The sequence below is a fragment of the Camellia sinensis genome, chromosome 14 (assembly GCF_055761805.1).
Source record: "Camellia sinensis isolate YWXY chromosome 14, ASM5576180v1, whole genome shotgun sequence".
In the NCBI taxonomy this organism is placed as follows: Eukaryota; Viridiplantae; Streptophyta; class Magnoliopsida; order Ericales; family Theaceae; genus Camellia; species Camellia sinensis.
This window is the reverse complement of record NC_138974.1, coordinates 43,741,970-43,767,173: the sequence shown is the minus strand read 5'-3', so window position 1 is coordinate 43,767,173 and position 25,204 is coordinate 43,741,970. Positions and strand designations below refer to the sequence as shown.

Here is a 25,204-nt window from a genome sequence, read left to right as displayed (position 1 = left end):
TTCACATTAAGTCGTGCAATTCGACTCCTCGGTCATCATGCATCGAGATGCGTGATTGGTGGCACGAGGATCGAGGACTACACTCCCCGAAGAGTAGTCATGTATACATATGTGAAAATACTTTGCCATGCCCCCTTCTTGCTCTCTATTGCAACAAACCAGAAATTAGCAGCCTTCTAGAGCTTCGCACAACATCTCGGGATTAATTGCAAACAGAGGCAAACCGGGGTATCGCAAGGAATTTCTCGACAAAGGCAACCTGAGCATGCATCATTCATCATTCGGAACAGAGCTGAGGCGGTCCATAGCTTGTATGCTAATTCCCTGCTTTCCTAGATTAATTTGTTAATTAATTAGGATTTTATATTTATTCGGACTGTACTATTCATTCGGACTGTATATTATTTATTCGGACCCTCCGAACGAGGGCACAACTGTAATAAGTGTGCGTGTGTGTGATGTATGTCTTCCAATCCCACGTCTTTCTCCCTTTTATTTATTAGTTTATGATGGTTAGATTAGGGCATGTTTCAATTAGCATATAGTATGATAGCATGTTTGCATTCATTCATCTGTCTTGCATGCACCGGGCTTGGTGCATCATACTAACTGCATTGTATTTCAATTTCGAGTTGAATACTTGTTAGTTGTAGCATTTCACATGCCATCCTTAGAATAACCGAGCCTACTATAGTTGCATTTTGCATGTGTTGCATTAGGCATTTCTGTATAGTTAGGATCATGCATGGATTTCTAACATAGCTTTTGTTTTGACTTGGAGTACTCGGTAAGTGTTTATGCTTTAGCATCCTTGCATGTGTGTGAGTGACTGCCATGATAGCATGCTTACCATGAGGCTATGTGCTTATATGATATAACTGCCTGAATGCCTGTGGGTGAAGGTTGGGTTATTTGAATTGGAACAATTCATTAATTGTGAGTTTTAAGCCCACTTAAGAGTGGCAAAAATCATGTTTTCTAAGCCCATCCGAGGGTGGCAAATCCACGTCTTAGCCTACTTGCGGGTAGCACCATCAAACCATTTTCAAATAAACAAACATGAGATGTTTTGTTCCAATTCAGGCGACCCAGTCTATACTTGTATGCTGTGTGCATCACATAGTAAATCTAGGCTAATAACCGGAATAAGAACGCGTAATGTTTTCAAAACTAGATATCATGGTTAATAAAGGCCGATCTTTGATCGGGCGAGCGGGGGTGCTCACGAAGTGACCTTCCCCAATCGTACTCAAGTTCCCAAGCCGAGGCAACTTTGGTGATGACGGACACGTGGCCTTAGGCGACGAGTCAGGGTTTCCTAAATTCTCCACAAATAAATATTTAGGTGGCGACTTTGTATCTAGCAAAGCAGTCCATGTTTGGCACTTCTTTTAAAAAAATCTGTTTTCAAAAATGATTTGCTAGATTTAGACTCTTTGATGATTCATCGGTCTTACATTGCACTCTGTGAGATTAGATATAGGATCGTGACACAAATTGAGTCCGAACTGTAGCATGAGGCTCCCGAGGGCGCGTCTATAGTTTCTGGCGACTCTGCTGGGGATTTAGAGAACTTGACTTGAACTCATGATATCTTGTTTTGATTACACTTATGTGTTTCTTTGCATTGCATGTGCATTGGTGTGCCTAGGACACCGTGTTTGCCATTTGCTATTCCTGAACGGTTTGCTGGAGGCTGCGTGCTATAAGGCTGACCAGTTACGGGCTCTGCCAGTATGGGAACACAAACCCTGGTTTTACCGGGGCACCCTTTTGACCATTCGACCTAGTGCATATTCGAAATCCATAGTGACCATTCCAAGCTAGGACAGGTTGCTTACCCGATAGGCTGTTTGAAACCGCTGTGTGCGTAGTGAAACCCTAGCTCCTGACAAAATAGGACAGGGAAACCCTACCCCAACATAGGGGTGTTTTGGCTCTTACTTGCTTGCTATGTGCTGTCAGAGTGTGTCTCTATAGGTTGTGTGTATCAGCTTGCAAGTCTGAGTATCAGGCCTGCGGGCATCAGTATTTTGGGGCAATCAGTTTTACCTGAGGGTATCGATTTACAGGAAAAATTTTGGGCATAATTCTGTAGAGAGCACGGTCATTCAGCTTTGCTCATATCTGTTTCGATGAAATCGGGCTGAGATGCTGTCTGTTTTCTCTTTTGCTAGGCAGTCTGGGAACCATAGCTTCAGAAGGCTTCGATATCCCCCGGGTACATTGGACTAGTGCTGATAGACTTTGTTAGGTCAGAAATTCAATTTAAGGGCAACTAGTGTTCTTTCGCTAAGGCAAGGCAAAGAAAGGTCAGTCGGGGCTCACCGGTTTATCTGATCCGTCAGTCGCCAGTGACATCACCTTTGTTCGAACTCAGCAGACCGTGATAGCACAGGGTTCGGAAGAATTTGTGGCCGTGATAGCAGCGTTAAATCAGGGAACTACCATGCAGGTCGAGACCAGTATTGAAACGCAGCGCCCATCTGGGGCATCTACCTCACATCCAGCTTTGGGACCCCAGCCGAACTTTGACGCACTTCCGCCAGCTGAAGATTTGCAGGGTTCAGAACCTCGAGAAGGGTTGGCTCAAGCCCGAGTTTTCAGACCCCTGGTGTAGCCTAATGAGAGGCTTTATCCCCTTGATGTTAATGAGCTCGATCTGACCGCAGTGAAAATTGCAAACCTTGAGAAGCAATTCAAAAAGGTACATGGCCTTAACTTCATTCCCGACATTGAGGATGGGTACACCGAGGTTGCTGTACAGCTCCCAGACAGATTCAAAATGCCACATATTGACCGTTTCGACGGATCTGGAGATCCTATGGTACATATCCGGTTTTTCTTGGATATCCTAAAGCCGATGGGTCTGACTAAGCCACATAAACTCTCTCTGTATGGAAGAACCCTGTCGGGTGTAGCAGCCACTTGGTATGCCAAATTGGAGGATACAGTGAAGCAAAACTAGGAAGAACTAGCTGAGGCCTTTGTCAATCAGTATTTCTACAATACCCAAGTTGAAATGACCATCCAAGAGCTTGAAGCAACTCGCCAGAACCCAACAGAGCCTTTTGTGGAATTTGTTGCGAAGTGGAGAGCAAAGGCAGCACAAATGACAGATCGTTGCCCTTCTGAGAGGGATCAAGTGCAGATGATGGTGCGAAACCTCGAGCATGATATGTTGCAAAAGTTGATAGTCGCTCCGCTATTCACTTTCAAAAGTTTCATAAACTGGGGGTTCAGATCGAGAATGCGCTCAACAGTGGGATCATTCCCAAAACAAGTGAAGCGACAAGGAGGGTGATTTCAGAGAGTGCCAATGCTGGTAGTAGCGCTATTCCCAAACCCGCAGAAATCAATACAGTCGCCACACCCAACCCTTTTGCCAATCCAAGCCTACAAACTGCCGGTCCAGCCCGAGCTCAGGGCAGAACTTTCACCCCTCTCTATATGAGCCTGACTAGCGCACTAAAAGTCTTGATGGAAAGAGGGTATCTCAAACTCCTCGATCCTCAACCTCTGCCTGACCCACTCCCAGCCAGACATAACCCCTCCGTGAACTTCATCGTAAGGTGTGAAACAGATTATAATTTTATACTCAGGTCCTGTAACTTCATCGTAAGGTGTGATAGAATAGCAACGATTTCTTTAATCGTAATATAATTTTATTAAGAAATTAATATGAGAGTGTTATGAAAATATAATAAAAAATTAATTTTTTAATTTTTTTATTATTTTATACTAGAGATGATGTGATTTAAAATAGATAAAAAATTAAATTTTAAATTTTTTAGTGTGTTTTCCAAAACATCTCATTATACCACCTAAAAAAAAAAAAAAGAAAAAAAAAATTATAATAACACGTCAAAATGATTAATTCAGTTCGATGTTTCCCGTGGACCAATCTAGAAATTTTCTTGTCTGGGTTGTCACACGCAACACGGGCTTGTCCTTCGTGCGAATGCAAAATATACAAAAGTAAGAAAAAAAATAATTTGTGATTTTTTATTATTACCCATTATAGTGCCAATTATGGCTAATTATAATATTAAGTTATAAATACATCATCTGAATTTTTTAAAGTATAAATTATCTTTTGTGATTTAAAAAATTATAAATACCACATTATTAATATTTTTTATTTAACAAAATTAATTAAAAAAATAAAATTTATAATTAGTTTCCTATATAATAATAAAATTACTTAAATTATTAATTGAAACACATTTATAACATTATTAAAAACTATTAATTTGATGATTTATTAATAAATATGACGATTTGTTATGAAATTAAAAATCTCAATGGGTGGAATGTAATTTCTAAAATCACAAGGGACGATTTGTATTTTAATCAAACCTCAGAAGGTTTATTTATAATTGACCCTAATATTAATTATATTAATATTATTTTAGCTATAATTCAAATTTTTTTTTGATATTAAATTCACAAAAGTCATAACTTAGCTATAATATACCATTTTTAATCTTAAATAATTTATTAAATTTTTTACTAAATATCTTACATAGGTGTGAAATTTACATCATATGAATTCTATATAAATCTCACATCCATATGAGACATTTAGGCACTATTTGGGAAGTGGTTTTGTGGGATTTTTTTGACTATTTTAGTCACAAAAGACAAAATAGGCTATTTTAACTACAACAAACAAAACATCACATCTAACTCATAATCATTACACTCTTCTCTCACAAAAAAAGTCAAAAAAATCAAAAAACCAAAAAGTCCTTCCCAAACCAAGCTTTTTAATCCAGGCTAAAATAGCCAAAAAGCTAATCCACTTCCCAAACCAATCCTTAGGCTTATTTTGAGAAGTAAAAAAAAATTAACTTTATATTATTATTAAAAAAATGTGTAAAAAAATAAAAAAGTGATGTGACCCAAATAAATTAATAAATTAGGTTTAATTTGAGAACTTGGCTAAAAGTCAAAACTCAGCTTTCAACTTATTTTGGATCACATTACTACTCTATTTTTTACACGTTTTTTTAAAAAAAAGATAAAAAAATAAAAAAGTTAACTTTTAACAAACTTTTCAAAATAACCTTTTAGTTGTTGTTTGGTAAAAACTTTTTATTGACTTTTTAGAGTTGAAACTTTTTAACTTGAAGCTAAAAAATTTGTTTAACAATTTTTTTAATTTTTATAAGAGAAAGAATAAAGTGATTATGATTTCAATATGATATTTTATTTGTTTAACTTAGTTAATTTATTTTATTTTTTATATTATTTTTTAATTCCAACTGGTGGACACTCAAACGAAACCTCTTTAACATTTTTATTTATGGATTATTTAGGATGATTTAAATAAGTTTATTTTTTGATTTTTTTATGAAATATGGATTGGATATGAGTTTAGTTTGAAGTGATACAATACAGAGGTGATATAATTTAAATAAGATAATGTGACTTAAATAAAATAATAATTTCTTAATTTCTTAATTTTTTTAAATTATGACAAATAAAGCCTTGTTTTTTTTCATAGTTATCAAAATAAAGCTAGTACTCCCTCTGTCCCAAAATAATGGTCTTTTTTTGGAGAATTTAACTTTTTTTTGGTAGTACAATTATTGCATTTGAAAAAAGTTGATTTTTCAAAATTACCCTTTTGATATTACATTTTTTTGAAATATCAATGTTATAATTGTACTTTTTATATTGTTTATTAATTTAAAAGAAGGGCAAAATAGAAAGTTTACATTATTTTTGTACTTGATTTTTGAAAAGGGACTAATATTCTGGGATAATGAAAAATAGAATAAGGGACTAATATTTTGGGACAAAGGGAGTAAATATTTTGATAATACTTTTAGGCCCAGTTTGTTTGGGGTTATAGGGAGGGGATTGAGATTACTAATCCCTTAATATTACTAATGGGGTGTTTGTTTTGAGAGATGGGGAGGAGACTATTAATTCCTTGGTATTAGTAGTCCCCTTGGAAGGGGGATTGGTAAGGAAGAGATAGAGATAGTATTAGAAAAATAGTGAGGCCCCATTTGTTTTGAGAGATAGAATAGAGGGGATTGATAGTGAGGGGATTAATAGTGAGGGAATTAATAGTGAGGAATTGTTAAATTATTTTTATATAAAATAATAAAACAAATAAAAAAATAAACATTATATTTTAAAAAAATTCCCAATATATAAAAAATAAAAAAATTTATAATCCCTTCACTATTTTTCTAATACCATCTCTACCTCCTCCTTACTAATATCAAGGGATTACTAATCCCCTCTCTATCTCTCAAAACAAACACTCCATTCTCAATCCCCTCTTCACTATCAAACCCAATCCCCTCCCCATAACTCCAAACAAACGGGACTTGAGGGAATTAGAATTTTTTTTTATTTTTTATATATTGAGAATTTTTTTTAAATATTAATATTTAATTTTTTATATTTATTTATTTATTTTATTATTTTATATAATAATAATATAATAATTTCTTACTATCAATTTCTTTACTGACAATTCCATCACTATTATTATCACTACAAATTCCCACCATTCTACCTTCAAAAACAAAACAAGCAGGAAATCCCCAGCATGAGAGAGGACAAAGCTGTCTGTGGATGTTTAGAACCTCGGACGACGAGTTGTTCGTCTTCTCACTCTCTCTCTCTCTTCTTACTAGAAAGTTTTGGGGAAAGGAATCTCTGTAGATTCTGTCACGCGCTCCTCTGTTAAAAAGCCCCACCTCGTTCACTCCATCTCCACGCCCTTTTCTGGGACTGTGTTTTTAACGTTACCATTTACTGATGAACTCTCTGTTAAAAAAGGATTTGTCAATTGTTCTTTCAGTAATTTTTTATTCGCCATACTTTTTTTTAATATTTAAAAAATAAATCGCTTCTAAATTTTATTAAACTTGTACGTTCTAAAATTTTATAAAAAAATATTTTAGACTTCTAATTTTTTTAGTTTTAAAATCAACTTTAATGAGTTGGCAATAAACTTCACCTAATGTGATACGATATTTTAATCTTAATTTATTTTTATATATATTTTTTTTTATTGTCATGTCATTAGTGCTCAATTAGAACACAAAAATTAATACTTTGGCTTGGTTTGGGAAGTAGGTTGGCTTTTTGGCTTTTTTGACTATTTTAACCTGGGCTAAAAAACTTGGTTTGGGAAGGGCTTTTTGGATTTTTTGACTTTTTTTGTGAGAGAAGAATGTAATGATTATAGGTTGGATGTGATGTTTTGTTTGTTATGGCTAAAATAGCCTATTTTGTTTTTTGTGGCTAAAATAGCCAAAAAAGCCTGAAAACCATCTTGCCAAACAGAGGCTTTGAATCATTGCTAAATTTTGTATAAATTTAAAATTTTGAAACCAAAAAAATTAAGGTTGCGTTTGGTAGACTTTTGTAAATATAATTTGAGAGTATGAGTTGTATTTTATGTTTGTGAATTGTGGAATTATAATTTGAGTGTACAAAATTCGTTTGGTTATGGTTTTTGAATAGATTGTTGAATTGAGTTTTGAAAGTTTGATTTGACATGTGAATTAAGAAAATTTGTTTGGTTATGAGTTTTGAAAAAAAATTTCAAAACTTTATTCAAATTGTTATAACTTATAACAAAACACACTACTTTTACACTATTAAAAATTCTGATCAACACTCATAACCAATTTTTTTTTAAAATTCAATTAAGAAAATTTATTATTAACAGAAAATAATATTAATCAATTTTTTAATTAAAAATACTACAAAGGAAATAATTTTTTTTCAAACTAAATATTCAAAAAATTTAAATCATAAATATTTAAATAATTTAAATAATCTAAAAATTTAATAAGTAAAAAATTTAAATAAATATTCAAAAAATTTAAATCGTAAAAATTTAAATAATTTAAATATTCAAAAAATTTAAATAATTTAAAATGTTAATATTTTAAATTTAAAAACAACCCTACACTCAAATCGTAACCAAACACATAAATAAAACCCAATTAAGAAATTATTTTTGAAACTCATAACCAAACACATAACTCTAAACTCCATACTATTTTGACAACTCTACACTCAAATCGTAACCAAATACATAACAAAAAAAATTAAAATATTTAAAAATATTTTTATAAAATAGAGTTTGAATTTATTTTTATAAAATATTTTAAAATTTAAAAAATTAAAATCATAATATTTTGAAATTAAAATATTTAAAAATATTCAAAAAATTTAAAAATTTAAAAAATCGTAACATATTTAAATATTAAAATATTTAAAATCTTAACAAAATTAAAATATTTTTAAAATATTTAAATATTTAAAATATTTAAATATTGATTTGAATTGAGTTTTGAAAAGAGTTTTGAATTATGTGTTTGGTTATGAATTTTGAAAAATAATGATTTTGTTTTGAATTGAGTTTTGAAAAATAGGTATAGAATTATGATTTGAAAGATCAAAACAAACAACACACTCAAATCAATGGGTGAAACTATAATTTAAGAGGCTTACCAAACGGAGCCTAAGGTTGCGTTTGGTAGAATTTTGTAAATATGATTTGAGAGTATGAGTTGCATTTTGAGTTTGTGAGTTGTGAAATTATGATTTGAGTGTAGAAAATTTGTTTGATTATAGTTTTTGAATAGAGTGTTGAATTGAGTGTGAAAAGTTTTGAAAGTTTGATTTGACATGTGAAGTAAAAAAATTTATTTGGTTATGAGTTTTGAAAAGAGTTTTGAAAAGAGTTTTCAAAACTTAATTCAAATTGTTATAATTCATAACAAAACACACTACTTTCACACTATTGAAAATTTTGATTAACACTCATAACCAATTTTTTTTTTAAAATTCAATTAAAAAAATTTATTTTTAAGAGAAAATAACATTAATCAATTTTTTAATTGAAAATACTACAAAGGAAATATTTTTTTTTTCAAAATAAATATTCAAAAAATTTAAATCCTAAATATTTAAATAATTTAAATATTCAAAAATTTAAAATAATTTAAAATGTTAATATTTTAAATTTAAAAACAATTCTACACTCAAATCGTAATCAAACACGTAAAACAAAACTCAATTAAAAAATTATTTTTAAAACTTATAACCAAACACATAATTCGAAACTCCATACTACTTTCATAACTCTACACTCAAATCGTAACCAAATACATAAAAAAAATTAAAATATTTAAAAATATTTTTATAAAATAGAGTTTGAATTTATTTTTATAAAATATTTTAAAATTAAAAAATTAAAATCTTAATATTTTGAAATTAAAATATTTTAAAAAATTAAAAAAAATTAAAAAATTGTAACATATTTAAATATTAAAATATTTAAAATTTTAACAAAATTAAAATATTGATTTGAATTTAGTTTTGAAAAAGGTTTTGAATTATGTGTTTGGTTATGAGTTTTGAAAAATAATGATTATGTTTTGAATTGAGTTTTGAGAAATGGGTATAAAATGATGATTTGAAAGTTTAAAACAAACGACACACTTAAATTAATCGGTGAAACTATAATTTCAACTGTTTATCAAACGGAGCCTAAAATTTTAATTCTATACATCGTTTTAGACTACAGGTATTTGTACTTCATTTGACTAAAATTTAAAAGTCAACTTATTTTTTGAGTCCATACCAATTAGACAATTTTATAATTTTAATTTCTTTTTTATAAAACTAGTTCAGTAAAAAAAAATGCCGCATGTTATTAAAAAAAAACAAAACAAATGTCCTTTTCTAGAATTTTAAAAAATTCAATTTCGTTAATACAAGTTTGAAAATTATATAAATTTAAAATAAGTTCAATATTTTATTAAAAATAATTCGAATTAAAAAAATCATTACACAACTTAAAAAATTTCAATAAAAATACAAAGATAAATTTTTAGACTTTTAAATAGAAATGTACTGGATCTTGTTGGACCATATTACTCTGCTAATTCAATTATACCATTATTATTACTCTTTCGTTCTATTTTTGTTTTTGTTTTGTTTTGTGAGAAATAACGAAAATTATAAATAATATATTTTTATATTAAAAAATTAATTTTTTTTATCAATTAGAAAATCTTATTAAATACTTTTAGATTGTGTAAAAAAAACTAAACATTTTAATAAAAAATATATTTTCTCCATCCCAAAATGTTAGTCCTTTATTCTATTTTTTATTATTCCAAAATATTAGTTCATTTTTAAAAATCAATGACAAAAATAACATAAATTTTCTATTTTACCCTTCTTTTAAATCCATTAATATTGAAAAGATGGTTAAAAGTTATTTTTTTGATTTTTTTTTGAAAATCCGTGTAAAAAGCGTGAGAGATGATGTGACACAGAAATGGGTTAAAAGTTTCGAAAGTGACTATATTATTTGTAATTTTCAATTCAGAAAACATTAAAGGGTGTGTAGCATATGCACCTTATAATTCAAAAAAGGGCATAATTTTACATTTTATAATCATAATTTAAAAAATATAATAATTAAATATAACACGAGATATAATTAAATAATTAATAAATTATAACTAAAATAATATCAATTTAAAAAATTAATCATAACTAAAAAAATTGTGTTCGGTACGGTTCGGGCGATTCGAGAGTAAAATTATAAACCAAATGATGGATTAGTGGATTGTTAAATTACAGTTTAAGCGGTTTTAGGCGGATTGACGAATTGAAAAATATTCTAATCAATTATCAAGCCTTTGCATAATATATAACATTAATTTACATAATATTTTTCATATATATAATTACTAATTTGTAATAAATTTTATATGTTAAATATTTTGAACACTCATTTTTACTTTGATATTTCAGTATAGCTTGAAAAATATATATGTATTAACTACAGCGGCGTGGAGCAATTTCAAAGGCGGGTTATAAATTTTAAAATTTAAATCGCGGTTAGCGGATAGAGCGGTACAGATTAATGCGAATCGGTGCGATTTTAGCGGATTGGGCGCTATTTTACACAGTCCTAAGTATAAGTGCACAATTTTTAGCAATTTGTATGTACTCTCTCCGTTCCAAAATATTAGTCAATTATTTCATTTTTTATTATCCCAAAATATTTGTCAATTTTTTAAAATTAAAGACTAAAATAATTTGAATTTCTTATTTTGCTTTTCTTTTAAATTTATCAATAATACAAAAAGTATAATTATAATAATTGATATTCCTTAAAAAATATACTATCAAAGAATAATTTGAAAAAATTATTTTTTAAAAAATATAATAATTATATCACCAAAAAAAATTAAAATCCTTAAAAAGATTTAGATTGTTTGGTTTTGTTTTTCAGAAAACAGTTTTTAGAAAATTTTACTTTTTCATCTTTCTTTTAATGATTTCAATGATTTTTTTTAACATTTTAAGCATTATTTTTTAATTTTTAGACAAGTTTAACATAAATACACTTAAAAAGTATAATATTTATCCAATAAATTTTTAAAAAATACACAAAATACCAAAAAATATATAAAAATTCAGTACATTTTTCATATTTTTATGTATTTATTATTATTTTTAAAATATTTTTTTACAAATATTTTACTAGTTAGATATATTTACATAAGGTGCATTGAAAAATGTAAAAAAATTATTTAAAATTTAAAAAATATTCAATAAAAACAAAAAATAGAAAAATAAAAAAATTTAATTTCTAAAAATTTAAATTCAAAAAATTAAAATCAAACACACCGTTTTTTTTTTTTTTTTTTTTGGAACCGAGGGCGGGAGTACTAGAATTTTCCTTTTCATGGTAAATAATTTGAGTCGGGTTACGTGAAGAAGACGCGCACAGTAATAAATGCATTCTGAGCTGTCTTTTGACAGATAGGACTTAGTCCATGTCATCTCATCTCTCTCCAATTCCAATTCACTGTCCCCACTGTATCGTAGTAGTGTTCTCTCTCTCTCTCTCTCTCTCTCTCTCCTTTCTGTGTGAGACGACTCTACTCTCTGCTCTTTATTGTTCTCTTGAGCCACCCGTTTTGTCTCCATTTCCTCTCATCTCCCTCTCTGTCTCTCAACCCACCTCTCTCTCTCTCTCTCTCTGTAGCCATGAACAAAGAAAAGCTTGTGGTAGAAGTAGTGGCAGCCCACAACTTGATGCCCAAAGATGGCGAAGGTTCGTCTTCCCCATTTGTAGAAGTAGAGTTTGAGAACCAGAAACAGAGAACCCAAGTCAAATACAAAGATCTCAACCCAATCTGGAATCAAAAGCTCGTCTTCCATGTCACCAACATTGCAGACCTTCCTTACAGAACCATAGAACTCAATGTCTACAACGAGAAGAGGTCCAGCAACAGTCGAAATTTTCTGGGTAAAGTCAGAGTTTCAGGGTCGAGCATTGCTAGAGAAGGTGAAGAGATTGCTCAACTCTACACTCTCGACAAGCGAAGCCTTTTCTCTCATGTCCGTGGCGAGATTAGCTTCAAGCTCTATTTATCGACTCGAGAAGAAGTTAAAGACGTCATCAATGGTATGGTCTCTGGTTCTGGTTCTGGTTCTGGTTCGTCTTCTTCGAAGAAGAACAAGAAGTTGCAGCAACTAGCAGAGTCGACAATGGCGGTGAATCAACAAGAAGAAAACAAGAAAAACAACCAAAATCCGCAAAATCCCAAGCCTACTATGCCAAACCCAGGTGATATGAAGCCTGTTATCATCACCACCGCAAGCGGTGGTGGGTTTGGTGTAAACTCTACTGGGTCGAACGAGTTCTCGCTAAAAGAGACTAGTCCTCACCTCGGAAACAAAGATAAAACGAGCTCAACCTATGATCTGGTCGAGCAAATGCAGTATCTGTATGTTAGAGTCGTGAAGGCTCGAGAAATCGCTGTGTTTGGCGGCGGAGAAGTGGTGGCGGAAGTGAAACTCGGAAACTACAGAGGAATCACGAAAAGGGTTAGTTCAAACCATGCCGAATGGAACCAAGTTTTCGCATTTTCAAAAGATTGTTTGCAATCATCAACGGTGGAAATTTTTTTGAAAGAGAAAGATAAAGATGATTTCTTAGGCCGTGTTTGGTTCGATTTAAACGAAGTCCCCAAAAGGGTTCCTCCAGATAGTCAGTTAGCTCCTCAATGGTATCGAATGGAAGACAAAAAGGGCGAGAAATCGACAAAAACCGGCGAGTTAATGGCGGCCATTTGGTTCGGAACTCAGGCCGACGAATTCTTCGCCGAAGCGTGGCATTCGAAAGCCGCCAATGTGCATTTCGATGGTCTCAGTTCGATCAAATCAAAGGTTTATCTCTCTCCAAAGCTATGGTACTTAAGAGTCTCTGTAATTGAAGCTCAAGACATTGTTTTGGGAGAGAAAGGTTCTTCATTGATGAGATATCCAGAGCTTTCAGCAAAAGTCCAAGTCGGAAATCAAGTTTTGAGAACCAGAATCATATCTCCAACAACACCGAATAATCGAAGCTTCTCGAACCCATTTTGGAAGGAAGATTTGATGTTTGTTGTCGCAGAGCCATTTGAAGACTATCTATTGGTTTCGATTGAAGATCGAATTGCCCCGAATACGGACGAAGTTGTGGGGAGAGTTCTTCTCCCTGTGACTACGATCGAGCGGAGATTAGACGATAAACCGGTGAATTCGCGGTGGTTTAATCTCGACATTCATTCAAACAATTTGGGAGAGTCGAAACTGGCGGGGAGATTTGGTTCTCGGATTCATCTCAAAGCCTCGTTCGATGGTGGATACCATGTGCTTGATGAATCCACAATGTATAGCAGTGATTTGAGGCCTACTGCCAAGCAGCTTTGGAAGCCCCACATTGGTGTGCTTGAACTGGGGATTTTGGGGGCTACTAATTTGATGCCGATGAAGGTCAAGGAGGGCCGTGGCGGCTCCGTCGACGCCTATTGCGTGGCCAAGTATGGGCAGAAGTGGGTGAGAACTCGCACGGTGGTTGATAGTTTCGCGCCAAAATGGAACGAGCAGTACACGTGGGAAGTTTTTGACCCGTGTACGGTGATTACTGTTGGGGTGTTTGATAATTCTAGGGTCGATAAGAATACGAGCAATGCTGGTGCGCGTGACTTGCGCATCGGTAAAGTTCGAATTCGGTTATCAACCCTTGAATCGGATAGAGTGTATACGCACTCGTATCCTTTGATTATGTTGCACCCTTCCGGGGTGAAGAAAATGGGGGAGCTTCATTTGGCAGTCCGATTTTCGTGTACTAATATGGCTAATGTACTACATAGCTACACAATGCCATTGCTTCCAAAGATGCATTATGTGAATCCTTTGTCAGTTAACCAATTGGAAATTCTGAGGTACCAGGCTGTAAATGTAGTAGTGGCTCGGCTCAATAGAGCCGAGCCGCCTTTAGGGCGGGATGTGGTTGAGTATATGCTTGACCACGACTCCCACATGTGGAGCATGAGAAAGAGCAGGGCCAATTTTTTCCGACTAAATAATGCGGTTTCTGGTGTGATTTCTATAGTCCGATTCGTGGAGTCTATGCGGTGTTGGGATAGGCCGGTGTACTCGACTCTGTCGATGTTATCATTTGTCTTTCTTGTTTGGGCTCGGGAACTCATACTCCCTATTGTACTCGTTATCATGGCACTAGTGGGAATCTGGCGGTACCGTTCGCGGCCTCGCTACCCACCCCACATGGACACCAGGCTGTCTTGCGCGGAAGGTCGTGTGAGTGTGGATGAGTTGGATGAAGAGTTCGATTCGTTTCCAACGACTCGGAGTGCGGACATGGTTCGGATGAGGTATGATCGGTTGAGGAGCGTGGCAGGGCGGATTCAGACGGTGATCGGGGACATGGCAACACAAGGGGAGAGGTTTGAAGCGCTGCTGAGCTGGCGCGATCCGAGGGCGACGTTCTTGTTTGTGGTGTTTTGTTTGGTGGGTGCTTTTGGGTTCTACTTGGTGCCGATTAGGTGGGTGGTGGCTGCTTGGGGGTTGTACTTTTTGAGGCCACCGAGGTTCAGAAGCAAGTTGCCTTCAAGAGCTGTGACCTTCTTCAAGAGACTGCCTGCTAAGGCAGATAGCATGTTGTAGATTTCAATTCTTCTAAGGTACAGAATCTTATCACAGAATTAAGTACAATGTTCTATGAATTAAGTACAATGTTCTAATGTGAGACGAGATTTATATATTGAGTAGCTCTCACTTCATATAAAAATGTTGTGTTAAATTCTGTGATCAAATTGTGTGTGATTAGATTGTTTGGTGGTGTATGTAATGTGGGTTGGTGGGGATTGCAGTATGAATAGTTGAAAATGTATTTTGGATTTTGGGTATTTTTGGATAGGAGTTTTCTTAAGTGTGCAAGTGCACACCATGTGCCACTTACACAAAAAGTGTAAGTGTAAGTGTAAGGTGTAAGTATAAGTATAAGTATAAGTATAAGTATAAGTATAAGGTGTAAGTGTAAGGTGTAAGTGTAAGGTGTAAGGTGTAAGGTGTAAGTGGGTTGCACATGGTGTGCAACTTCAAAAAAGGTGTAAGTGTAAGGTTTAATTTTTTACAAAAGGTGTAAGTGTAAGGTATAAGGTGTAAGGTGTAAGTTGCACACCATAACCAAACCCTTTTGGATATTGCACTGTTTTAAATATGATTTTTTTTAGGACCTTGCTACCTCCTTTAATTTTTGGCCCCCTAATCGAATGTAATGTGGGTTGGTGGGGATTGCAATATGAATAGTTGTATTTTGGATTTTGGGTATTTTTGAATATTGCACTGTTTTAAATATGATTTTTTTAGGACCTTGCTACGTCCCTTAATTTTTGGCCCCCTAATCCCCCTAAATTTCAAGCAAGGCAAAAAAAAAAAAAAAAAAAAATCCAAAACGACGTCTTTTTGGAAATTAAGAAGATGCTTTTTTAGGGGACAAATCATTTTGTTTTTTTTTATTGTCTTTGTGCTCCCATAATGCCAATGCCATGCCAGGGTATCTTTTTGATGTCTGTTCAATTTTGGCAAACAATGAATGCTTGTTATTTACCACCAAAAAATTCAAATAAAATTTTAAGAACTTTTCTGAAAAATTTATAAGCACTCTATGCCTCCGTGGGGGAAAATGAGTTAGTTTTTTGACTTTTTAACTATTTTAGCTTGAGATTAAAAAGTCTGATTTAGGAAGGATTTTTTAATTTTTTAGAATTTTTTCGTGAAAGAGGAGTGTAATGATTATAGATTGAATTTGATGTTCTATTTTTTGTGACTAAAATAGTCTATTTTATTTTTTGTGGCTATTTTAGTCCCTAACCCACCAAAATCAGCTTTCCAAACTATGCCTATACAGGAATCAGTAAAAAAAAAAACTGAATTTAATTTTTAAAGATAAGCTGTTTTATAATAACTCAACTCTAAAGAGATTAAAATAAATAAATTGAAGATTTTTTTTTTTTTTTTTTTTAAAAAAAAAGGAGTAATGATATTCAATTAAAATTTTTATAGAAGAAATTAACATACAATGATGTGGTAAAATTATACACCTATCACTTCAAAATAAAAAAAAAAAATTCACTAATACATCATTTTCATATAGCATTTTTCTTTTTTAAAAACAGGATTTAACAAAAGGTGGGAGAATAAATTCAAAAGTGCTTTGAGTTAGGAAGTCTCTTCTGTAATTAAGAACAATTGAACCACCACATTTACAAGTAAAAAAACAGACAAAATGGTTTAAAGTTTGGTTTATATAACATTATTCTTATTTTATTACAAATATGACAATCAATTTCCACATCAACATTTATGCCACAAGAAATTAAATGACCACAAGACCATTTTTTGAACCATTACATACATACAATATACAACTACAAGGAGGAAAAAATAATCATTTTGTCTCAAGTATTGAAACAAACGAAATATAAGTATATTATGTTAAGCTAAAAAAAGTAGTTAAGTAGTAGTAGCTGTAGAAGACATGTTTCTTTCTTGGTGGCTGCACCAACAATGTGGGGGTCGACCGTTGGGACATTGTATCACAAAAAAGGAGCCAAGCGTGGATCTGTGCGGCATGGAAGACCTGTTCGAGCTCCCAAATCTCTACAGCTTAGGGCTGCCTGCAAATCAATTTTGCACACTTACCAGTGGTTAGGGGATGCTGTCTCAAAAGGAAAAAAATTATTAAAAAAAAAAAAAAAACTACTTTTTCTAAAATCTATACAAAAAACAAAAAATTCAAAAAATATGAAACAATGTCATTTTTGTTAATAAAACACATTTTAACAAATGTTTATACGAAATTTCCATTGGTATATCATTACTCATATTACAAATTTCATGTCTAACTTCATTTATAATCGCAGTTTTTTTTTTTGGGGATCAATAATTGTTGTTAATTATGTGAAAATATCGAAATAAGATAATCTCAAGACATAATTAAACGGCTATAAATGAATTAAAACAAAGGCATGGAGAAAGATTTTTAGGACAGACGATTTACTAGGTCATGAATAAGTTTTCATTGATTTTTTCATGTTCCTTGTCTCAGATAAATCCAAGATCCATAATCCAAATATAGAGCTAGATCCAATACTTAAAAATTGAATAAACAAGCTTACTAACCACTTGAGCAGCAAATGGCAACATTTTTTCTGGTGGCATGCTGGCACAAACAGCTGCAGATTAAATACGGGAAAAAAAAAATTCTCAGTTCCATCACTGGCCCAGCTTCATATATGTAAAAAAAAAAAAAATAAAAAAAAAAAGTAGCACCAATGTTTTGCAATGATTGATTAAATATGGGACAACAGGGTTGAAAGTTAAAACAAATCTAATTATCACGAGACACTGCACAAAAGACCAGACATACTACTGATGATGCAGTTTTATTTGCAATATGGTGCTGCAAATCATCTGGGATACCTCTGCAAGGGGGTTGATTAGGTGATTGCCTACGTAGTTTTTAAACAAAAGTAATAAAAAATGAATGTTTATTTCATTCATTTCACTTACCATAAAGAACTGCTCCAATAAAAGCATCTCCAGCACCTGTTGTGTCAACAAGTTCTGAGGGTGGTATCTTCTCAGCTGTTCCAACAAATAACCTCCCACTCACAGTCCCTATCCCATTAACTCTGAATTTTGTCACTGTCTGTGGGATTTAAGGAGAAATGAAATAAATAATCAAATCCAAACCAACTATAAACATCATTCCTTGCTTTAACATCATAATAAGACTTAGAAAATATGAGGAAGAAGAACTCCGAAAATATGAAGAAGAAGGAATATATTTCTGTTATATTCAAAACTTCTTATCTTACAAGACCAAATGACACTCCTTATATAGGAGATATTACAAACGTCATTATAACCCATTATATGCCACTTACATATTATATATTACCACTATCTACCACTATCATATTATATACATGTCACTATCTGCCACCAACACCACTATCATATTCTATACATGCCACTATCTGCCACCAACACCACTATCATATTATATACATGCCACTATCTTATTATATACATTAACACAAATTTCCAGCACTCCCCCTCAAGCTGGTTTGAAGATATCGTCCATAGCCAGCTTGCTAGTCAGCTTATCAAATTGCTTCTTGTGTAGTTCCTTCGTTAGCACATCAGCTAATTGTTCACCTGTTGGAAGGTAGGTCATACAGATTATGCCAACATTGATTTTCTCCTTGATGAAATGTTTATCCACTTCTATATGTTTTGTGCGATCATGTAGAACTGGATTATGAGCTATAGATATAGCTGCTTTGTTGTCACAATAGACCTTCATAGGTGTCGGGTGAGAAAGCTTTAATTCTTCAAGAATTCTTTTAATCCACATTACTTCACAGATTCCATGGGCAACAGTTCTGAACTCTGCTTCTGCACTACTTCTAGCTACCACATTCTGTTTTTTACTCCGCCATGTAACTAGGTTCCCACCTACAAAGGAGCAGTATCCGGATGTTGATCTCCTGTCTATAACACTTCCTGCCCAGTCTGCATCTGTGTATACTTCAACTTGAAGATGTCCATGTTTCTTGAACAGTAAGCCTCTCCCTGGAGTTCCTTTCAAATATCTTAAGATCTTATAAACGGCCTCAAAGTGCTCTGCCCCTGGTGAGTGCATGAACTGACTTACTATGCTGACTGTAAAGGCAATATCAGGCCGCGTATGAGACAAGTAAATCAATTTCCCTACAAGTCGCTGATATTGTTCCCTCTCTTTGACTTCTTCGGCCTTAGCAGCTTGTAACTTCAAGTTAGGCTCGATCGGAGTCTCCACCATCTTACAACCAAGCATACCTGTTTCTCCAAGGAGATCAAGAACATATTTTCTCTGATTAACGAATATACCTTCCTTGGATCTTGCAAATTCCATTCCGAGCAAATACTTGAGGGCTCCCAGATCCTTAATGTGAAATTCTTTTGCGAGTTTCTCTTTGAGGGCTGCTAACTCTGCTTCATCATTACCAGTTAAAATGATGTCATCAACATAAACAATCAAAATTGCAATTTTACTGTCTTTTGAATGTTTATAAAATATTGTGTGATCTGCTTGACTCTGCGAGAAGCCACAACTGATAACTGCCTTCCCAAAGCGTTCAAACCACGCTCTTGGTGATTGTTTGAGTCCGTATAATGACTTGTTCAATCTGCATACTCTGTCGCTTCCAAGTCTCTGCTCAAATCCCGGCGGTAGGCTCATGAACACCTCCTCTTCAAGATCACCATTGAGAAATGCATTTTTAATGTCAAGTTGATGTAGAGGCCAATCTGAATTTACTGCAAGAGATAACAGTACTCTGATGGAATTTATTTTAGCAACAGGAGCAAACGTCTCCTGATAGTCGATCTCATAAGTTTGAGTAAAGCCTTTAGCCACCAGTCTCGCCTTGTATCTCTCAACGCTTCCATCTGCGTTACATTTTATCGTAAACACCCATTTACACCCAACTATTTTCTTGTCTTTGGGTAGATCAACTATCTCCCAAGTACCACTTCTCCTTAAAGCATTCATCTCCTCCATGACTGCTAATTTCCAATTCGGATCATCCAATGCTTCCTGTATATTTCTTGGAACAAACAAGTGTGAAATCCTAGATGTGAAAGCTCTATGATTTTTAGACAGTCTTTGATAGGAGAGGTAATTTGCAATAGGATGTTTAATGCAATTTCGGACACCTTTCCTAATTGCTATAACTTAGAAAATATGAGGAAGAAGAACTCCGAAAATATGAGGAAGAATGAATATATTTCTGTTATATTCAAAACTTCTTATTTTACAAGACCAAATGACACTCCTTATATAGGAGATATTACAAACATCATTATAACCCATTATATGCCACTTACATATTATATATTACCACTATCTACCACTATCATATTATATACATGCCACTATCTACCACCAACACCACTATCATATTCTATACATGCCACTATCTACCACCAACACCACTATCATATTATATGCATTAACACAAATTTCCAGCACTCCCCCTCAAGCTGGTTTGAAGATATCTTCCATAACCAGCTTGCTAGTCAGCTTATCAAATTGCTTCTTGTGTGGTCCCTTCGTTAGCACATCAGCTAATTGTTCACCTGTTGGAAGGTAGGTCATACAGATTATGCCAGCATTGATTTTCTCCTTGATGAAATGTTTATCCACTTCTATATGTTTTGTGCGATCATGTAGAACTGGATTATGAGCTATAGATATAGCTGCTTTGTTGTCACAATAGACCTTCATAGGTGTCGGGTGAGAAAGCTTTAATTCTTCAAGAATTCTTTTAATCCATATTACTTCACAGATTCCATGGGCAACAGCTCTGAACTCTGCTTCTGCACTACTTCTAGCTACCACATTCTGTTTTTTACTCCGCCATGTAACTAGGTTCCCACCTACAAAGGAGCAGTATCCGGATGTTGATCTCCTGTCTGTAACACTTCCTGCCCAGTCTGCATCTGTGTATACTTCAACTTGAAGATGTCCATGTTTCTTGAACAGTAAGCCTCTCCCTGGAGTTCCTTTCAAATATCTTAAGATCTTATAAACGGCCTCAAAGTGCTCTGCCCCTGGTGAGTGCATGAACTGACTTACCATGCTGACTGCAAAGACAATATCAGGCCGCGTATGAGACAAGTAAATCAATTTCCCGACAAGTCGCTGATATTGTTCCCTCTCTGACTTCTTCAGCCTTAGCAGCTTGTAACTTCAAGTTAGGCTCGATCGGAGTCTCCACCATCTTACAACCAAGCATACCTGTTTCTCCAAGGAGATCAAGAACCTATTTTCTCTGATTAACGAATATACCTTCCTTGGATCTTGCAAATTCCATTCCGAGGAAATACTTGAGAGCTCCCAGATCCTTAATGTGAAATTCTTTTGCGAGTTTCTCTTTGAGGGCTGCTAACTTTGCTTCATCATTACCAGTTAAAATGATGTCATCAACATAAACAATCAAAATTGCAATTTTACTGTTTTTTGAATGTTTATAAAATATTGTGTGATCTGCTTGACTCTGCGAGAAGCCACAACTGATAACTGCCTTCCCAAAGCGTTTAAACCACGCTCTTGGTGATTGTTTGAGTCCGTATAATGACTTGTTCAATCTGCATACTCTGTCGCTTCCAAGTCTCTGCTCAAATCCCGGCGGTAGGCTCATGAACACCTCCTCTTCAAGATCACCATTGAGAAATGCATTCTTAATGTCCAGTTGATGTAGAGGCCAATCTGAATTTACTGCAAGAGATAACAGTACTCTGATGGAATTTATTTTAGCAACAGGAGCAAACGTCTCCTGATAGTCGATCCCATAAGTTTGAGTGAAACCTTTAGCCACCAGTCTCGCCTTGTATCTCTCAACGCTTCCATCTGCGTTACATTTTATCGTAAACACCCATTTACACCCAACTGTTTTCTTGTCTTTGGGTAGATCAACTATCTCCCAAGTACCACTTCTCCTTAAAGCATTCATCTCCTCCATGACTGCTAATTTCCAATTCGGATCATCCAATGCTTCCTGTATATTTCTTGGAACAAACAAGTGTGAAATCCTAGATGTGAAAGCTCTATGGTTTTTAGACAGTCTTTGATAGGAGAGGTAATTTGCAATAGGATGTTTAATGTAATTTCGGACACCTTTCCTAATTGCTATAGGAACATCAAGGTCGGAAATAGAAGGAATAGGATTACCTAAAATTTCGATGCCAGAACTCGGGTGGACATTCGGGTCATTAGGATGGACATTCAGGTCATTATTCGTCAGATGAAATCGCTTCCTAGTATAAACCTGAAGCTCAGGATTTAGATCATTTTGTAGTACTTCTCCCCCTAAACAAGAATCTTCTTGACTAGGCACCATAGAACTTGGTTCTCCTAAGTGATCATTATCAGACAGATGTGGTTTTTGTGTATGATAAATGACATTGGGGAGCGGGATAGAAATATCCCAAAAACGGTCTTCTATTCCACTTGTCTCCCCCTGAAGAGAAGTGTTGGGGAAATAGGATTTTGTTTCCACAAATGACACATCCATACTCACATGAAATTTCTTGGTTTGAGGATCGAAACACTTATACCCCTTTTTGTTTGAGGAATAACCCAAAAAAACACATTTTATAGCACGGGGGTCAAGTTTTGAACGAAATTGACTAGGAACATGAACATAGGCAGTACATCCAAAAACTTTGGCGGGTAAATCAGAAAACAACCTCGTGTCAGGAAAAAAAGCTTTGAGACAATCGAAAGGTGTTTTGTATGTTAACACCTTTGTAGGCATCCTGTTTATCAAATAAGAGGCTGTTAAAATTGCTTCACCCCATAAATATTTAGGAACATGCATGTAAAACATTATAGCACGTGCAACTTCAAGTAGATGTTTATTTTTTCGTTCTGCAATGCCATTTTGTTGAGGGGTATCCCGACATGTAGATTGATGAAAAATCCCATTTTTTTCCAAAAACTCACCCAACTTCAAAGTTAATTCGAAAACTTGAGATTGATTTCCTAGGTCAGAATACATCTGACTAACATTATCCCACAATTCTTGTGCAGTAGGATAGCACATGTAATTAGAGCTTATATCCTCCTCCATAGAATTGACCAACCATGTCATAACCATGGAGTTTTCAGCGTCCCAACTGTCGAACAGCGGATCATTAACAGCAGGAGCCTTCTTGTCACCAGTGATGTAACCGATCTTTCTTTGCCCACGGATATACATCCGGACAGATTGTGACCAGCGGAGAAAATTATCACCATTTAGGCGGATGGTGGTGATTTGGACAGAGTGAGAGTTGGACGTTTTCACCGGAATGGCAGCGGCAGGGGTTGAAGTGGTTTCGGACGTGACTTCCGACATGGCTATGACGATTTTAGGGCTGCTGCGTTTTTTGTTGCTCTGATACCAACTTAGAAAATATGAGGAAGAAGAACTCCGAAAATATGAGGAAGAATGAATATATTTCTGTTATATTCAAAACTTCTTATTTTACAAGACCAAATGACACTCCTTATATAGGAGATATTACAAACATCATTATAACCCATTATATGCCACTTACATATTATATATTACCACTATCTACCACTATCACATTATATACATGCCACTATCTACCACCAACACCACTATCATATTCTATACATGCCACTATCTACCACCAACACCACTATCATATTCTATACATGCCACTATCTACCACCAACACCACTATCATATTATATGCATTAACATAAATTTCCAGCACTATAGGAACATCAAGGTCGGAAATAGAAGGAATAGGATTACCTAAAATTTCGATGCCAAAACTCGGGTGGACATTCGGGTCATTAGGATGGACATTCGAGTCATTATTCCTCAGATGAAATCGCTTCCTAGTATAAACCTGAAGCTCAGAATTTAGATCATTTTGTAGTACTTCTCCCCCTAAACAAGAATCTTCTTGACTAGGCACCATAGAACTTGGTTCTCCTAAGTGATCATTATCAGACAGATGTGGTTTTTGTGTAGGATAAATGACATTGGGGAGCGGGATAGAAATATCCCAAAAATGGTCTTCTACTCCACTTGTCTCCCCCTGAAGAGAAGTGTTGGGGAAATAGGATTTTGTTTCCACAAATGACACATCCATACTCACATGAAATTTCTTGGTTTGAGGATCGAAACACTTATACCCCTTTTTGTTTGAGGAATAACCCAAAAAAACACATTTTATAGCACGGGGGTCAAGTTTTGAACGAAATTGACTAGGAACATAAACATAGGCAGTACATCCAAAAACTTTGGCGGGTAAATCAGAAAACAACCTCGTGTCATGAAAAAAAGTTTTGAGACAATCAAAAGGTGTTTTGTATGTTAACACCTTTGTAGGCATCCTATTTATCAAATAAGAGGCTGTTAAAATTGCTTCACCCCATAAATATTTAGGAACATGCATGTAAAACATTATAACACGTGCTACTTCAAGTAAATGTTTATTTTTTCGTTCTGCAATGCCATTTTGTTGAGGGGTATCCCGACATATAGATTGATGAAAAATCCCCTTTTTTTCCAAAAACTCACCCAACTGCTCATTGAAATATTCTGTTCCATTATCAGAATGTAAAATACCAATTTTGGTTTGAAATTGGTTTTCAATCATATTGTAAAAATTTGTGAATAAATTTTTCACGTCAGATTTTTTATTCATCAAATAAATCCAACATAAGCGGGTATGGTCATCAATAAATGTAACAAACCATCTTTTACCAGAAAGAGTAGTGATTTCAGAAGGGCCCCAAACATCACTATGAATCAAATAAAAAAGTTTGGAAGCCTGGTAAGGTTTTGGCAAATAAGTAGAGCGATGAAATTTTGCAAAAATGCAACTTTCACAATGAAAAGAAGAACAATCAATCCCTTTAAATAATTCTGGAAATAAATGTTTTCGATAAAGAAAACTAGGATGTCCTAGCCTATAGTGCCATAGCATTATTTTTTCTCGAACAGAGATTGAACTAGTACTATTAAAGCTCTGAGCTTTTTTATTACTAACAGGTACTTCATCAAAGTAGTAAAGACCTTCAAGCATCCTAGCACGCCCAATCATCATCCCCGAGTTCTGGTCCTGAAATTCACAATGAGATTCAAAAAATGTAACACGACAATTAGAATCCTTAGATAGTTTACTGACAGACAAAAGGTTACAGGCTAAGTTGGGGACGTGAAGAACAGCATTGAGATTAATTTTCTCAGTTAGTTTAATAAATCCT

General features: G+C 34.1%; 2 protein-coding genes across 8 annotated transcripts in view; one reads left to right on the top strand and one right to left on the bottom strand.

The window, feature by feature from the left end:
• Positions 1-11,641: 11,641 nt before the first annotated feature.
• On the top strand, positions 11,642-15,270 carry LOC114317631 (C2 calcium/lipid-binding plant phosphoribosyltransferase family protein). Its single transcript, XM_028264389.2, has one exon. The coding sequence runs from the start codon at positions 12,058-12,060 to the stop codon at positions 15,022-15,024; it is 2,967 nt and encodes a 988-aa protein (XP_028120190.2). The 5' UTR covers positions 11,642-12,057; the 3' UTR covers positions 15,025-15,270.
• Positions 15,271-16,649: 1,379 nt separating this feature from the next.
• The window catches only part of LOC114317629 (retrovirus-related Pol polyprotein from transposon RE2), a 29,296-nt gene continuing 20,741 nt past the window's right edge, over positions 16,650-25,204 (bottom strand). For 4 of the 7 annotated variants that reach the window (XM_082906808.1, XM_082906809.1, XM_082906810.1 and 1 more), the window contains one exon: positions 20,181-25,059. In XM_082906808.1, the coding sequence (XP_082762934.1) occupies positions 23,626-25,059 (1,434 nt within the window). In that variant the 3' untranslated portion in view covers positions 20,181-23,625. Of the gene's footprint in view, positions 17,040-17,544; positions 17,598-17,934; positions 18,074-20,180; positions 25,060-25,204 lie in introns of those variants that run through there. The other 3 variants (XM_028264386.2, XM_082906815.1, XM_028264387.2) reach the window with 2 other exon arrangements.

Excerpts from the sequence above, each read along its gene's own strand:
- LOC114317631 (XM_028264389.2), top strand. The coding sequence starts at position 12,058 with ATGAACAAAGAAAAGCTTGTGGTAGAAGTAGTGGCAGCCCACAACTTG.